Source organism: Sporobolomyces salmoneus (assembly GCF_050403485.1).
Source record: "Sporobolomyces salmoneus JCM6883 DNA, S_salmoneus_JCM6883_v1_ctg8, whole genome shotgun sequence".
Lineage (NCBI taxonomy): Eukaryota > Fungi > Basidiomycota > Microbotryomycetes > Sporidiobolales > Sporidiobolaceae > Sporobolomyces > Sporobolomyces salmoneus.
Window position 1 is genome coordinate 457,376 of NW_027481155.1, and position 15,261 is coordinate 472,636.

General features: G+C 51.8%; 7 protein-coding genes across 7 annotated transcripts; 4 read left to right on the plus strand and 3 right to left on the minus strand.

The window, feature by feature from the left end:
• Positions 1-24: 24 nt before the first annotated feature.
• On the plus strand, positions 25-1,924 carry JCM6883_003503 (uncharacterized protein; the record flags this gene model as incomplete). The annotated part of the gene is made up of 6 exons (XM_076630209.1): positions 25-300; positions 366-381; positions 484-555; positions 622-1,343; positions 1,421-1,592; positions 1,656-1,924. 6 exons carry the CDS (start codon positions 25-27, stop codon positions 1,922-1,924), a joined length of 1,527 nt encoding a protein of 508 aa, XP_076489967.1.
• Positions 1,925-2,469: 545 nt separating this feature from the next.
• On the plus strand, positions 2,470-3,831 carry JCM6883_003504 (cytochrome b5 reductase family protein; the record flags this gene model as incomplete). The annotated part of the gene is made up of 4 exons (XM_076630210.1): positions 2,470-2,970; positions 3,055-3,237; positions 3,296-3,630; positions 3,723-3,831. 4 exons carry the CDS (start codon positions 2,470-2,472, stop codon positions 3,829-3,831), a joined length of 1,128 nt encoding a protein of 375 aa, XP_076489968.1.
• Positions 3,832-4,066: 235 nt separating this feature from the next.
• JCM6883_003505 (pex2/pex10/pex12 family protein) lies at positions 4,067-5,918 on the minus strand (the record flags this gene model as incomplete). The annotated part of the gene is made up of 5 exons (XM_076630211.1): positions 4,067-4,738; positions 4,812-4,929; positions 5,002-5,338; positions 5,411-5,624; positions 5,691-5,918. The coding sequence occupies 5 exons, from the start codon at positions 5,916-5,918 to the stop codon at positions 4,067-4,069; spliced, it is 1,569 nt and encodes a 522-aa protein (XP_076489969.1).
• A 293-nt stretch (positions 5,919-6,211) lies between these two features.
• Positions 6,212-7,390, minus strand: JCM6883_003506 (Ran-binding domain-containing protein; the record flags this gene model as incomplete). Its single annotated transcript, XM_076630212.1, has 4 exons — positions 6,212-6,286; positions 6,358-6,770; positions 6,832-6,983; positions 7,263-7,390. 4 exons carry the CDS (start codon positions 7,388-7,390, stop codon positions 6,212-6,214), a joined length of 768 nt encoding a protein of 255 aa, XP_076489970.1.
• A 467-nt stretch (positions 7,391-7,857) lies between these two features.
• Positions 7,858-10,281, plus strand: JCM6883_003507 (uncharacterized protein; the record flags this gene model as incomplete). The annotated part of the gene is made up of 5 exons (XM_076630213.1): positions 7,858-8,648; positions 8,712-9,239; positions 9,303-9,420; positions 9,498-9,965; positions 10,039-10,281. The coding sequence occupies 5 exons, from the start codon at positions 7,858-7,860 to the stop codon at positions 10,279-10,281; spliced, it is 2,148 nt and encodes a 715-aa protein (XP_076489971.1).
• Positions 10,282-10,461: 180 nt separating this feature from the next.
• On the minus strand, positions 10,462-11,230 carry GNA1 (glucosamine 6-phosphate N-acetyltransferase; the record flags this gene model as incomplete). The annotated part of the gene is made up of 4 exons (XM_076630214.1): positions 10,462-10,510; positions 10,615-10,633; positions 10,710-10,740; positions 10,814-11,230. The coding sequence occupies 4 exons, from the start codon at positions 11,228-11,230 to the stop codon at positions 10,462-10,464; spliced, it is 516 nt and encodes a 171-aa protein (XP_076489972.1).
• A 464-nt stretch (positions 11,231-11,694) lies between these two features.
• On the plus strand, positions 11,695-14,999 carry JCM6883_003509 (uncharacterized protein; the record flags this gene model as incomplete). The annotated part of the gene is made up of 3 exons (XM_076630215.1): positions 11,695-11,719; positions 11,783-12,174; positions 12,234-14,999. 3 exons carry the CDS (start codon positions 11,695-11,697, stop codon positions 14,997-14,999), a joined length of 3,183 nt encoding a protein of 1,060 aa, XP_076489973.1.
• Between the last annotated feature and the right edge of the window lie 262 nt (positions 15,000-15,261).

Below are 15,261 nucleotides of genomic sequence, written 5' to 3' on the forward strand. Positions count from 1 at the left end.
AGCTGTGTGCTTAACCTCCGAAACATGTCCGAGAAGAATGAGAAATTACTGTATGAGAAAGACAACGCTGCACTCACTTTCAATCTCGAGTTGATCTGTCTCTCTCCGCATACTTTTTCGCGCCGCTTGCCGGTCCCTCAGCTCCTCCTCTCGTTCAAGCCCGTGTGTGGTACAATCGATCGAACTGGATCAGGCTTCAGACGAATAGCATTACCTCTAGTAGCGGAGGAGGAAGGAAGAATGGGAGACGACCCTCTCCGGTACTCATCATCAGCTTCTCTCCCTTTCGGTTCACGAGCTGTAAGTCCTACGCGTACTCTGTCCATCTGGTTCACGCTGACGATCGCTGCTCGTTCGTGATGAAGACTTATGACCAAGGAAGTGAGTCTTGACAGGTCGCAGGAACTACCCTCTTTTTTTTCGCTTGTTTCGTCTAGTGCCGGCATTCGCTTACGATCTTATCGTCCCTTTCTCTCTCAACAGCTTCGACTTCACAACTTGCAAATTTCGCCGGGTCGTCAACTGAGATGCAGTACGGAGCCGCGATAGGAGGAGGTCAGTCTTTGTGCGAAATTCCTTCGAACCCAAGCTCTCTTTTCGCTGACGATCTTCCGTTCTCAGCATCCTACTCTGGAAGTTATCCTGGTTCGAGAGTACCGAGTCCCCAGAGCTCGTGCGCGTGTTTAGACTGTCACGAACAATCAAGAACGACGAATGAGCTTCATCCTCTCCGTCGCCAACCTCAGATCAACAACCCGTTCTTCTCTCAGAGTGCCCAATTCGTCCCTCCCGACGCCCCCATTCCTTACTTCTATGGAGACTCTTCGACTTCGACTCCCTACGACTACCCAGACACGGCTTCTCCCAGCTACTACATTCCTTCTCAAGCCCAATCGCAAACTCCTTCCCACAGACCGACTCCCTCTATCTACCAGTACGAATCCCCTTCTGCAACGACGACTCCTTTACCTACTCCACCGACCCAGAGCCCCTGCTATTTCCCTTCGAATCCTTTCTATCCCGCGGAAAATCCTGGAAGAACCGTTCAACGCTCGAATCCAATCGCTCCTCTCCCTCTCCCGATGCCCTTCTCGTACGAAAGCGCCTCTGTCAGTCAATCAGCTCCGACAGATTCGTCGTCCGAACTCCTAGCGCCTCCAGTCAAGTCACAGTCGTACGATGAGAGATTCGGGATGAGGTCGAGGGAAAATTCGGGTTCAAGTCTAGATGGAGCATCTTTCCGACGGAGATCTTCGACCCTCAGTCTCCTGAGCGTACCAGAGGGACCGAACAGCGATACTTCAGACGGCGGAGATGGGTTAGATCGACCTGAGACTATCACGGTGAGCTTTGAGGGATCTTTTGCTTCTCTCCCATCGTTCATTCGGATTAGTTGCTGATTACTTCGTCTCCATCGCAGCCGTTCGTATCGAAACTAGCTTACCTGTTGAGGGAGAACACCCCTTGGATCCGGTGGAACGCTGAAGGAACCGCATTCTTCTTCGCTCACCATCGAGACGAATTCGGAGACCAACTCTCTCGAGTTTTCCGTCACGGGAGCTCTCACTCGTTTGTCAGACAGCTCAATATCTGTAAGTCTCCCTCCTGCCCTTCGGTTCTGAGCTTCGTCGCTGACTCTCTGAATCGCTCGACAGACAATTTCAAGCGTTTGAGTCCCGCCGAAATCGAACAAACCGTCGCAGGAGTCGAACTACCTCCCGGACTCATCTCTACCGACTTTGCCGCGTTCGCCCACCCTCTCTTCTACCGCGACGCTTCTTGCGATTTGACTCGAATCAAACCGAAAACGCCTCGTAAAGTCTCGAGCAAGCTCTCGCTTCGATCTTCGTCTTCGCAAGCCCCTTCCCCTCGTAATCTTCGATCGGAAGGTAAAATAGGAGGACTCACGAGACCGAAATACTGAGTCGCTCTCACTCTCCCCTCTCTTCCCTCCTCCTTTCTCTGTAAAATGTACATAGCTACTCTCTCCATTCCCTCTCCCTACCTACTCCACTCGCTCTCTCGCTCGCTCTCTCGGATCCTTCTCTGGAAAGAAGGTGGAACCCCTAATCACTCTTTGTAGTCGACGTTGATCGTCGTTTCCTCTATTTCTATCTCTCGCTCTCGTTTTCTTGTTGTCTTACTGCTCGAAAAATCCCCGAATCGAAAGGAGTCGCAATCGAAAAGAACCTCTTTGGAAGGTTATCTCCATACCCTCGAGTGTTTCGGTCGCTGTAGCTTAGTCCGACGATTGTCGAGCGTCTCGAGTCAGTTCCGGCGTCGACGAGTCAGGGGTGTTCTCGCTGGCGATTTCTTCGCATCAACGCGCCATCTCCGAGAGCGGCTTTGACTCGCTGTACGCGGTCTGCTGCGGCCAGCAGCAATAGGAGACGAGTTTGAGAATTGGAGCGAAAGTCAAACTTGCGAAATTCCCATGAACCCCGTCGAGCTTCTTCCTACTCAATCACCATGTCTCTACGCTCGACCGCCGCCCGAGGCAAACAATCTCTACTCAACTCAATCAACGTAGCCAGAGTAGCGTCGCCTCGTTCCAAATACGCGATCTCTCATCAAACTTCATCAAAAGCGGCGGTGCACCTCTCCTCTTCCTCCTCCTCTCCAAGCTCTACCCGTCGAGCATACTCTCAAGCATTTTCAGAAGCACCTCCACCTCCTCCCCCAAAGTCCACCAAGCGTTCCCTCCCCCTCGGACTCGTCGCAACTTTCTTGATCTCCAGCATCGCCGGCTACTACTTCCTCGACTCGAAAGAACCTTCCGTCTTAGCTCCAGATCGTTGGACTCCTGTTACAATCGAATCCATCGAGAAGTTGACGAGTGACACTTCGTTGTTTCGAATCAAAGTACCGAAAACTGTTTTACCGAAAGTTTTGTCGCAAGATCAGGATGCTAGACCAGTGTTGAGTTTATATGTCAAGGAACCGACGTTACAGATCCAGAGAGCCTATACCGTGAGTCCGAGAGGCTTTCCTTCTCCGCCTCGTCTCGTTCGACAGACTAATCTCTCCGTTTCTTCTCTCTTGCCTCGACTTCAGCCACTAAGTTCAACCTGTTTCAATCCCGATGGATCTGCCACGCTCGAACTAGTCATCAAACGCTACCCTGATGGAGAGGTGTCCCGATACATGCATCGATTAGGAGCTGGAGACAAGATCGAAATTCGAGCACCTTCGATCACTTGGTACTACAAACCGAAAGACTGGGACGAGGTAGTATTCGTGAGTCTCTTCCTCTTTTCAGAGGTCGCTCTCGAGCTTATTCGGGGCATGGAGATAGATCGCAGGTGGAACTGGAGTAACTCCAGCTTTCCAATGCATCAACGATTCCCTTTCTCTCCCTCCACCTTCCCCTTCCCCTACTCTATCTCTCATCTACGGTTCCCCTAGTCCTTCTCACGAGTTCCTTCGTCCTCAACTCGACGATCTCTACAAGATTGGCAGCAAGAAGGGAGTTTTCAAAAAAGTTCAATACCATGTCGATCAAGTACCCTCGAATGAGTCCTTACCCGACAACACGAAGGTGGGTTTCATTGATAGGAAGAGCTTGGAAGACTTCATGGGGAAGAAAGATCCGGAAAAGAGAAGAGTTATCGTGATTTGTGGTCCAGAAGGGTGAGCTTTCTTCCCCTCTCTCGCAGCTTCACGAGCTGTAGTCGCATTCGCTGTATCTTGTCACTGACCGATACTCGGCTCGTCGATGATAGAATGATCGAAGCGATTGCAGGACCTCGAGGAAGGAACTTTTCGCAAGGCAAAGTCGGAGGAGTCTTGGGAGAATTGGGGTACGGCGAGAACGAAGTCGTCAAGCTGTGAATAAGGAAGATTTGAAGATGTCCTCACACCGAGCTAGCCATCGTATTGACTTGCATAGCTAGAAGGAAGCTCGAAGGGAAAAAAGGATTAGAAAGTTTTATCGCTTTTTTGTTTTATTCGGAACAACATGCAACAAGATTTGCTATGATTACTGATAATGCACCAACTGTCACGAGTTCTGAGCTGCTCCCCTTGACTGTTCACGACTCTCTTGAATCGAAACCCTCGAAATGGTTCACTCTTCTTCCTCTCTCTCCTCTTCACTTTCACTCTCCTCCGCATCAGACCCCTCTTTCGGCTCCTCCTGCTCCGCCTCAGTTGTTTCCTCCTCCTTCCTACATCCCGTAACCAATCCTCCGCACCTCAAACACTCCCATCCTTCTTCAAGTCTTTCTTCGCAATCGACCAAAACTCCAACCAAACAATAATAACAATACCTACACCCTCCTCCTTCACAATTTGTCACATACGGGATCTTGACGGACGTGTCCTGCGTGATAACTGGACCGGACGAGGAAGAATCGTTCGTCGAATGATGGGAAAGAAGAGAGGAAGAAGGATTTGTCGGGTCTGCGATCGAGCTAGAAGTGGCGGAGATCGTGGAAGTGGGGAGTTGAGTGATCAGTGGAGGTGCGTTCGAGAGTTGATAGCAGATCGGGCACGTTGTCGGTGGGAGGAAATCGAATTTCCCTTTTCGAGTTGCTTTTGCGCCTTTCTCGTTCGTCTTCGAATCGGAGGAAGTGGAGACGAGGGAGGATAAACCGAGAGTGGATGCGAGAGGAGAGGGAAGGGAAGTTGCGATCGCTCGAAGGGTTTTCGATTGGGAGGTTTTCGAGGAGAGAGTTTTCGAGATTCGGAGTCGTAATCGACGGAGATTGATCAGAGGCATCAAGAATAACAGGAACTCCTGCATCCAGATTATTTATCTCGTCAGCGAGATGTCTGAAGGTTAGACCTCAGGAACGGGAACAGAGACTGACGGTGAAAGCCTCCCAAACCAATTGTCGATTCAGGTATTCGAAACTGACATTGGGCGTAGCGGTTCTCTGTGCGTACACCAACCTCATCCGTAGTATCCGATCGATCAAAGAACGGTATCTGAAGGTGTAATCGTGTAAGCTCGGAACCAATGATCCAGCGTTTTCTCGCTGAGAGCAACACCAAGCTTACCTTCCATTGTAGAGGAACACGAGGAAATTGATCAATCCCGCCATATTCGCCAACTTTTCCGAAGCTCTCAATAACTCCCAGATTGATCTCTTCCATTCCCTCTTCCATTGGATCATTTCTTCCTCTCTTCTTTCGAAATTCCTACTCCTTAACCCGATCAAAGCTCTTGTTGGGTTGATCAGCGAGAACCAGGAACGAGGCAAGGGTTCGTCGGACCAGGAGGAAGTCATCATTCGATCTTGAAGACGGCTTGAGAGGTAGGGAGGGAGAACGACGAAGGAAATGTACAGGATCTTCTGCAGTCGAGTTAGGCCGGAGTCGACTGCGGTTGATTGTACTACCCTCGACGACGTTCGAGAATGTCAGCCGAGGGCGTGAAGCTGCGGGAAAGAGAGAAAAAGAGACTTGCGACCAGTTTTCGAATGTTTCGATTCGTTTCGATATCTCAAATTCTGTAAACTCGAACCATAACTCGCATCTCCTCCTGCCCCTCCTTTCCGACTCGTACTGTCGTTCCCACTTCCTCTCCCTGTTGAGCTGTGTGTATCCCAGAATGACATCTTGAGAATCGTAAACCTCAATAACGCCAATAATTCGGGTTCCCAACTTGAACTACCTCGAGCCTACGCTTCGCCGACGAAATCAATCAGCTTCTACTAGATCATTGATGTCATGCGAGGAAAGCGTACGGTGATCCCTTGTAGAGCTGATTTCACGGGAGCATGTAGAATCCCTTCCAGTTCGGTATCGAGTAGCTGTGCATCTAGTTGAGCTACTCGAGAGATCCGTAGTGGTGCAGAAGGGAACGAGGCGAGGGATGAACGGATCGAGGAGAGGGAAGAAGTCGCATCGGGTGGGGGGAGCCAGAACTTGGAATCGCTAGAGCTGGAGGCTATCGGTGGTGTATACTCTGCCATTTTCGCAATATGGCGATGAATCGAGGTCGAAGTCGGCGATGAGTGAGCGGAAGAAGGAGAGAAACAACAGCGAAACAACCGGCTATCTCGCGACCGACTTATTATTCTCTCATTTTTTTCGCAAGTCTGTTGACGGACTAGTCCTTGCAGGTTTGGGTCGTAATTTGGGCAAAGAGAGTGTGATATGCGAAGAGGGGGAAAAAACTACGAAGTGAAAAAAAGGGGAGGAAATCGTGGAGAATTCACTGACACTGCTGTGATCACGGAAAAAGAGAACTAAAGGGGGGAGGGGTTTAGGCGGTAGGAGCAGGGGGATCAGCAGGGGCAGAGTCCTTGGTGTTGTCGTGAGCATCGGCTTCATTCGGACGCTGAACGAATCGAAAACTCGTCAGATGTCAATTCACTCGCCTTGTACAGGCAATCGAGAGTGGGGACTCACTTCAGAGGTAGGTTCCTTGACTTCTTCACCTTGAACAACCTCGGTCTTCTCGGGAGGAGGGGCGACACCTTCCTCCTTGTAAGCGGGAGGAGCCGATTCCTCTACAACTTCCTTCGCAGGTTCCGCCTCTTTTCCCTTCGTGATCGGGGCACCAGTAGAATCCGTGTTGACATCTGCCGATACGGGCGCATCCGATTCTTTAACTGTAGGAGCAGCGTTTCCAGACAAAAGGGATTTGTTGTTCTCTTGAGCCGATTTGAATGCCTCCTTGAACAAGTTGGCGTTCTCAGAGTTTGCGAATCGGATAGCGAGGGTTTCGGCGGTAGGTTCTCCTTCGGCGACATCGGCAGCGACGTTGTAGACCCACGAACGGTCAGATCCAACGTTGGGCGAAAGTGCCATATCCGAGGTGACTACATCACGCGAGCGTCAGTTTCGTTGCAGGGAGTGTAAGATCAGGTAGGTGAGACTGACTGTAGTGGTTGGCGCAAACCTTTAGAGTCTTGTCTCGTCGCATAACGAGTCGGACCTTTTTCGATTCCTTGTGCTTCAAGAGGCGGACATCTCCGGTACCTCGTTCCTTCCATTCGGATGAATCAGCGACGAATCGGAAAAGCTTAGCGCGCCTGTATCGAGGAGTAAGAGGAAGAAAGGGGAGAGAAGTTGGGTCAGTTTCAGATGTCTCCTCGAGAGCTGCTGCACTAGCGCTCAGACCATTCCAGCTTGTATGGTCGTCCTCCTACGCGGTATAGCGTCGAGCAACGTTCGAGCATGTCGAGACAGGTGTTTCTCCTCCAACAAATGAGTGACAACTCTCTCCTCCCTCACCCATCCAGGACAGCTTGGTACACGCCTCATAGCTCACGGGGCCACCACTGAACACCGTGGATGAAGTAAGTACTCACATCTTGAAGAGGGAATCCTCATCTTCCTCATGCGTCTTTACTTCAATCGTTTGGTCGAGTTTGACGACGGGTTCGAAGACCGCGGTCGATTCCTCTTCGGTAGGTTTCGTGGCTTCTTCGGCAGACATGGTTTGACTTGAGGTTGAAGGTGGAGGTGAGACAAGGGGAGAGGGAACGAGCGACTTCGAAGAATTTCGAAGACATCGCTCTTGTCTTCCTTTACATTCGCTCGCTCTGGTCTATTCGCTCTGTGGCTTGATCTACTGGCTCTTGACCGCTCCGGGGTCTCCGCTCAGATAACGAAAATGCGTGTCTTTCTAAAAACCTCCTTTCGACCTCGCGCTTTACGACGAGCGTCTCTCGTTACTACAAGGCTTAGTAGATCCCCTCCAAAGACAGGTAGAGTCGTGTAGCATCCGCGGACATAACGAAGAGCGCAAAGACAGTGTGAGAACCCTTGAGCTTGTCTAGTTACGAAGAACCGCTTCGCTCATCTCAGCAGATCTCCCTCTCGCGCGTTATCAGTCCCATTCCTGATCTCCTCTTCTTCCACACTCAGCCAGCCGCCTCCTCTCAAGCAACCCAAAACGCCACGATGTCTCGACCTATCAATCTGACCGAATCCAACATTTCTCCCCTGTTCCTCTCCACCTCCGCCGCCCTCTCTTCCTCCTCTTCTCCCCTTTCAACCTTCTCCCACCTCTCTCTCGGCGAGAACGACGATGATGCTTCGACTCTTGTCGACTCAACGGACTCGGAGGACCGAAACGACGAAGACGATTCAGCTTCGTCGATCGACAGCTGCACGGATCCGACTTGTTGCCCACCTCCGCCCGCCTCTTCCACCACGAAATCCTCTTCTCCATCGTCTCCTGTCGTTGTCGTATCGGAGATTATCCCCCTTGTGATTGCTGGAGCGGGTCCTCATTCTCTCGCTCTCGCCGCTCGACTTTCCGAACCTTGTCCCGCCGCACTCTATACCGATCTCGAACACGCTCGTTTGAGTTGGCTACAACGTGAAGAGGAGGAAGGGAAAGGCCGACGGAAGAGAAAGACGGTGAAAGGACATTGGGGAGCGAGGAAGATCGTTCCTCCTGAGAAAGTTACTCTCGCTACTACTGGAAGCGAACAGAAGGAGGAAGCGGAACACAGTCAAACAATAAGAGTGCTGGATAGTACGTCGGACCGATGGCTAGGAAGATGGAACAACTACTTCAAAGGACTCGAAATCAAGACTCTTCGATCGCCCATGCTATTCCACCCATCACCGGCAGATGTTGATGCGCTGGTCGCTTACGCAAGGAAGGTGGGGAGAGAAGACGAACTAGTGGAGATCAATGGAGTAGTCGGGAAAGAGTTGTCGAAACATCAACAGAAAAAGAAACGGTGAGCTTGGTTGTTCGCTTTCCCTCTCATGACAAATGGCTGATGACTCACCTGCTTCTCCAGAGGTCGTCCTCAGAAGGTCAACGGCACAGTCCCGATCAACGAACGAGACCGACAAGATTACTTCCGGCCGTCCTCACGTCTCTTCGAGTCCTTCATTCACGACGAACTCATCTCTCGCTACTCGCTCGACAACCTCGTTACCCATTCCACCGTTTTCTCAATCGAATACCGTCTCGTCCAAGTTGAAGGAGATTCGGAAGAACCTCGAGAAGCATTCGTGATCACGAGTCGAAACCCAGTCGACGGATCAATCTCAGTCATCGCTTCGAAAGCGGCAGTCGTCGCGCCGGGCCCCTCGAATCGACCAATGGTACCTCCAGTGATTAAGCGAGCTCTACCGCCCTCAACTATTCGGGACCAGGAAAAGCACGACATGGCGAAGAATCCGTGGGATGAGAACGAAATCAAGGGAGAGGGATGGTGTCATTCTTCGGCTTTCGCTTTGCCTGAATTCTCGCCATTCGAAAGCGTCCTAGGGCAAAGAGTACGACGAAGGGAGAGGACTACCGCTCTCGTCATCGGAGGAGGGCGAGTCATCTTGTCTCAAGTTGAAGGAAATCGATCAACTGACTGGTTATCGTCCCGTCGCAGATTGACCTCGGTCCAAATCGTCGAGTCTCTGCTATCTCGAGGTGTCGACAAAGTTGTCCTCGTCTGTCGTTCCCACATCAAGGTCAAGCATTTCGATTTCCCTCTTGCCTGGGTTTCCGTGAGCTCCTCTCACCCTCTTCTTCCGTCGTCTCCATCAATCGCAGGATGTCAGCTAAAACTTGCTCGTCCTACCAGAAATACAACAATCTCCTGAAAGCTCAATTCTGGAACGCTCCGACTCACGAAGAACGACTCGACCTGATCCGACAAGCGAGGGATGGAGGTAGCGTCAATCCAGATTTCTACAAGCGCTTGAATCGATACGTCAAGTCTGGACAAGTCGAATTGAAGACTCTGAGCACGGTTACCGATGCGAATTACTCGGTCGAAGCGAAGAAATGGTCCATTCGAGGTGAAACCAAGACGAGAACGACGGAGGACGAGGTAGTTACTAGCTCGACAGCTGACTGGGAGGTAGAAGGAATCGATTACGTTGTTTGTTCAACCGGTTCCCAACTATCCCTCGATTCTCTGCCTTTCCTCAACTCGATCCGACGAGATTATCCGATCGAAGAAGTCGGAGGTCTGCCCTGTGTGACGGAAGATCTTCAGTGGAGGAAAGACTTGCCTTTGTTCGTCATGGGGGCGTTTTCGATGCTGGAGGTAAGAACGAGACTCCCTTTTCTTCCCTCGATCTGACAACGTGACTAATCCAACTTGTAATCGTGATGTGTAGCTCGGTCCCGATGCATTGAACCTGAGCGGTACGAGAACTGGAGCCGAAAGGGTCGGACATCGCTTGGGCGAGTTGGGTATCTTTGCAACGTTCAAGCGTGATCGTGTTGGGCAAGAGAACGATGAGCGAACGCAGCAAGACAGTGCTTCGATGGGATCGACGACAAGGATGGAAGCGAAACGGTATCGATCGGGAGGAGAAGGAAACTTTTTCAGAGGTCTTTCAGTAGGGATCGAAGCTTAACGCATAGAAGCGAGTCTTTAAGGTGTGATTGATGATTGTCAAATAAGTGTCTGTAGTACTTCTACCGCTATACTGTGAGAGGGTCTTTGTGAGAGAGAATCATAATGAATAGGTTAGTATTCCGCTTGAGACGAAAACGCTGCGAGAGATCTCACCTATTCATTCAGTAGCGGTAGCCCGTTACTTCTTCTCTGCGTACTTTGCCATCTCGCATCCCTTGTTCTCGTATCTGTGGAGAACGCGCGACGAGCAGATGGTCAGGGCAACGTTCCATGAGCGAAAAGCGGAAATTCGGAATCAAGGAACGGCATCTAGACACTGGCCGAGACTTACCCGCATTTGGCGTAGAAGGCTGTCGAAAAGGCGAATCGTACAAAGTCAGCTCCAGCGAAAAGAGACTCGCGAAGACGAAAAGGAGAAGAACATACCTTCGTTCTTTGGGTCGCAATCCAAGATAGTCTGCACTCGGACGAAGCTGAACAGTCAGTTTATCGTTTACGACACTACTGTGTAAAAGCCAGAACGAGCGTACCTTGTAGCAACCTTGTTGTTCACTCAACTTTGTCAAAACGTTCAACAAGAGCTGTCCTAGCTTCTTCCCTTGCATACTCGGATGTACGACTACATCCTCGACATGTCCGCACTTCCCTCCGCCTCGTAAGAACTTCAATTCGACCACGAGAGTAGCAGCTCCGACTAGATCGTTGGTTTCTTTCGAAACTAGCGCGACGGGGAAATAGGTCGGGTAGACCTTGTTGATCTTCAGGAGTTCTTCGAAGCGGGAAGACCAGGCCGAGGAACCGATATCAGGGGAGGAGGTGAGGTGGGAGAGGAGCGAGAGGTGGGAATGGGAGTAGTCTTCGGAGGAGAGAGGGCGGAGCGCCAAGTCGGAGGGGACGAGCGAGCTGAGCTCTTGTAAAAGTGATGGATCAAAGAGAGGATTCGACATAGAACGGGAGGAGAGAAGGACGAGAAGTCGCGCGAAGTGGGTTTGGTTTCCGGTGGGTTATTGCTGGTATGTGAGCGTTACGGGTGTCCTGACGCTGTTCAAGTACGATATGGAGTCGATCCGTGGGTAGGAAGCGAGAAAGAGATGCGTGAACGTCTCGGAGTCGGACCGCGTATTTTCCGAATTATTTTTCAGAGGCCTTGTGCATGTTTACTAGAGCTAGAGTGAGTATTAACAGATGCCGCCGTGCGCTTGCGAAGCGTAGAAAGTCTGGGAGGGGTTGTCTCAAAAGAACCGCGAACCTCTTTTCCCTTCACTCGCCCGTCACTTCAGCACCGACTCGAACGACCTCACAGTAGCACACAAATTCACCAGAAGACCGCGAGCGAGGATCTGCACCACGAAGAGCCCTTGAACACCCTCTTCCGGCTGGTGACAGTTTGTTTGTTTGTTGAGAGACGAGGATGTCATCCTCCATCTCGGTCGCCGGTACGTCCCTATTGACTCGCTTGGAACACTCACAATACTCAGATCTTCCCCTCGTCGCGACAGTTCGGGTCCGACCCTTCTCGGAAAAGGAAAAGGCATTATCAGTCAACAACACCGACTCCTCTCCCGTTCTCTTCCAATCAGACCCCAGTAGCTCTTCAGCACCTATCCTATCCCAAGCACAGAGGCTTGGAGTACCTTCACAGCATCGAAAGATCTTGAAAGTGTTGGACGACCGAATCCTCGTTTTCGATCCTCCCGATTCGAACGCCGTCACATCGTTTCACCAGAGGAACAACCTACCGCTACAGGGGAAGAAGGTGAAAGATATCAGGTTCTGCTTCGATCGTGTATTCGATGATCATTGCGGGCAGGAGGAGGTTTACGAGGGAAGTGCGAAAGAACTCGTTGGACATGTTATGGAAGGGTTTCACTCGACGGTATTCGCCTACGGAGTGAGTACACGCTCTTATTCAGTATCTTCGTGTATGGAGGTTAACCTGTGCATCTCTAGGCGACTGGCTGCGGTAAAACTCACACGATTTCCGGATCCCCGACTCAACCTGGAATCGTCTTTCTCATCATGAAGGATCTCTTCTCTCGTATCTCGGCCAAATCCGACGAAGTCGACTTCTCCCTCTCGGTCTCGTACCTCGAAGTCTACAACGAAACAATCCGAGATCTCCTCGCTCCCGAATCTGGTATCCTTCAACTCCGCGACGCTCCCGATGGAACAGCTACTCCCGCGAAACTCAGCACGAAAGAACCTTCTTGCGCGCAAGATGTCGTCGAATGGATAACGCTAGGGAACGGGAATCGAACGGTGAATTTCACGGAAGCAAACGCAACTTCGTCTCGATCTCACGCCGTCCTTCGAGTTACCGTCACTCAGAAACCGAAAGCTGAAGGTCTCACCGACTCGACAACTTCGGCCTGCCTCTCCGTCATTGATCTCGCGGGTTCCGAACGAGCGAGCAACACGAAGAATCGAGGAGAACGACTCACCGAAGGAGCGAACATCAATCGATCCCTCCTCGCCCTCGGCAATTGCATCAACGCCCTCTGCGATCCTAGGAAACGTGGTCACGTCCCGTATCGAGATTCGAAACTTACTCGACTTCTCAAGCAAAGTCTCGGAGGAAACTGCAAGACCGTCATGATCGTTTGCGTCTCTCCCTCGAGTTTCCATTACGACGAAACCCACAACACGCTTCAATACGCGAATCGAGCGAAGGAGATCAAAACGAAAGCGATTCGAAACGTTATCTCCGTCGACCGTCACGTCGCTCAATACTGTCAACAGATCATGCGACAAACGCAGGAGATCGAACGACTCCGAACTCAACTTTCGGCTCAACAGGCGAGTTCGGCACTGCAGGATCGAGCAGAAGACGAGAGGGCGGTACAACAAGCTTTGGCGAAAGTTTATTCGACTTGGGAAACAGGGAAATTACAGAAGATAGCGGCGGTATCAGCGAGTGCGGAAAAGAGGGTAGCGGATCAGCTTCTCTCAGTTCTCGTCCAATGGCAATCGTCAATTTTCGACTCGCTTTCGACTGGAAGTCCTTCCGGAACCTCGACCTCCGCCGCCGTTTCAAGCATCTCCCTCTTCAAACAAGACATCCAAGATCTCGTCAATCAAGTCAAGTCGAAGGTCGAAACCCTACGGAGTATGGTCGCTCAAGACTCGACATCGATGGAACCCTTCATTCGACTTCTCTCCTCGACCCAGAACAATCTCCGCTCCTCTCGACCTTCCGCCGCTCCCCTCTTCGCCTACGAGATCAAGCTTCTCGATGCTCGCCTCAACACCTTCGTCTCGGATGCTCGCGAAGAAGGAGGTCGACGAGGTTTCGGTGTTCAAGCTCAAGCGATGAAGAAGATGCTCGAAGCCGGGATCAAGATCAACCTCGCGCTTGAATCGGCTCGGCAAACCGACTCGGAGGCCGTTCGCGCCCTCACTCGTCTCGCGAAAGGAATCGAAATTGCAAACTCGTCGGCTTTCGCTCGCTTCGTCGGAGAAACCCCTTCCTCTCTATCGACGTCATTCTCTGCTGGAGTCAAACGAGATTCGGGGACTCGCTCGCCCCTCGTCGCCGACAACGTATGGGACAAGGTCGCTCGTCAATCGGCCGTCGGAATCGGATCAGCAGCGTCTGGACCCCTTGCTTCGCCACTCCCGCTTCAACCCTCACCTTCGTTTCAGGCGACGAAGCGAGCAGGTCAAAGTCCATCGACTACGAAGAGGGCGAAAGGGGTGCAATGGAGGGACGAAACGGGAGATGGATGGGAATTAGAAGACGTCAAATACAACACTCCCGATTCATCGAGCGCGAGTTTCCCGGCTCTCACGATTACTTCTCCGACGTCGAAGATGTGGACGACGAGCTCAACACACGCGCCTTCGAGCGACTCGGCATTCGCGGCAGAAATGATGGCGGCGAAAGCTCGATCGGTCTCGGCTACCTCCGCCCTCGGTTCTCATCGTCCACCTCCTTCCGATCCCTCCACTCCATTCTCCTTCCTTCCCATCGACTCGCTCGCTGCCGCTTCTCCCCTTCCTGCCCCTCGTTCTCCCTTCTTTGACCTCGCAAACACTCCGATGACCGAAACTTCGTACTCGATGGCTCCTGGTTCTTCCGGTCTCTACGCTCCGATCGTCGCGTCAATGCCGTCATCCGATTCGCTCGACGTCCCGATGGCGAATGCCGAACCCCTTTCTCCCGGTCGTAAAGCTCGTCGAGTTTCAAACATCGGACCTCTTCGAACGGCAAAGACGACTCGACGACCCTCCTTCGCAGGCGGCTCTTCGACTTCATCGGATCCTAACACTTCCATCGCGAATTCGTCCTTCTCGACTACAGCAAGCGGACCTCTTCATCGAAAAGCTGGAAGAATCGTTTCTGGACCAGCCTCATTCCCCTCATCAGCTTCTTCCTCGACCGTCTCGAACCCTCCTCCTCCTGCCTCGTCGTCTCGTAAATCTCCCCGAAAGCTTCTCTCGAACCTGATTGGAGGAGGAAGCGCAGCAACTCGCCGACTCTCCGCTCATCCTTCGTCGACCGGACTCGCAGCAGCTTCCGGTATTCTCCCAACCGCTCCCGTCGCGACAACCTTTGGACAAAAGAGTGCGGCTAGGATCGCAGCGAGGAGAGCATCGAATCAAACGGGAAACAATAGCGGATCGAGCTTGAATATTGGTGGAAGGTCGATCGCTAGCGCTCTAGGCGTCAAGAGAGACTCTCCTTCGACCTCATCGAACCCTCCTGTTTGGCGATAGAACTCTTCCTGTATTCTTTTCCCTTTTTCGTTTTTCTTTGTTCCCCCCTCTTTTCCATCGTTTTCGTAACTTGCTCGCTAGATTTACACTCTCACTGCACTATATCGTAGCATCGCTCTCAGTCCATGCGTCTTTCGTCGTCTCGTGTCATGCCCTTCCAACTTCCCAGCGCATTTCTGCTCCCGCCCCATCCTCGCCAACTACATCGTGCCTGTACAGCCTCACGCATCAAGTTGAGGTCGTGAGTGTGGGTTGACTGCAA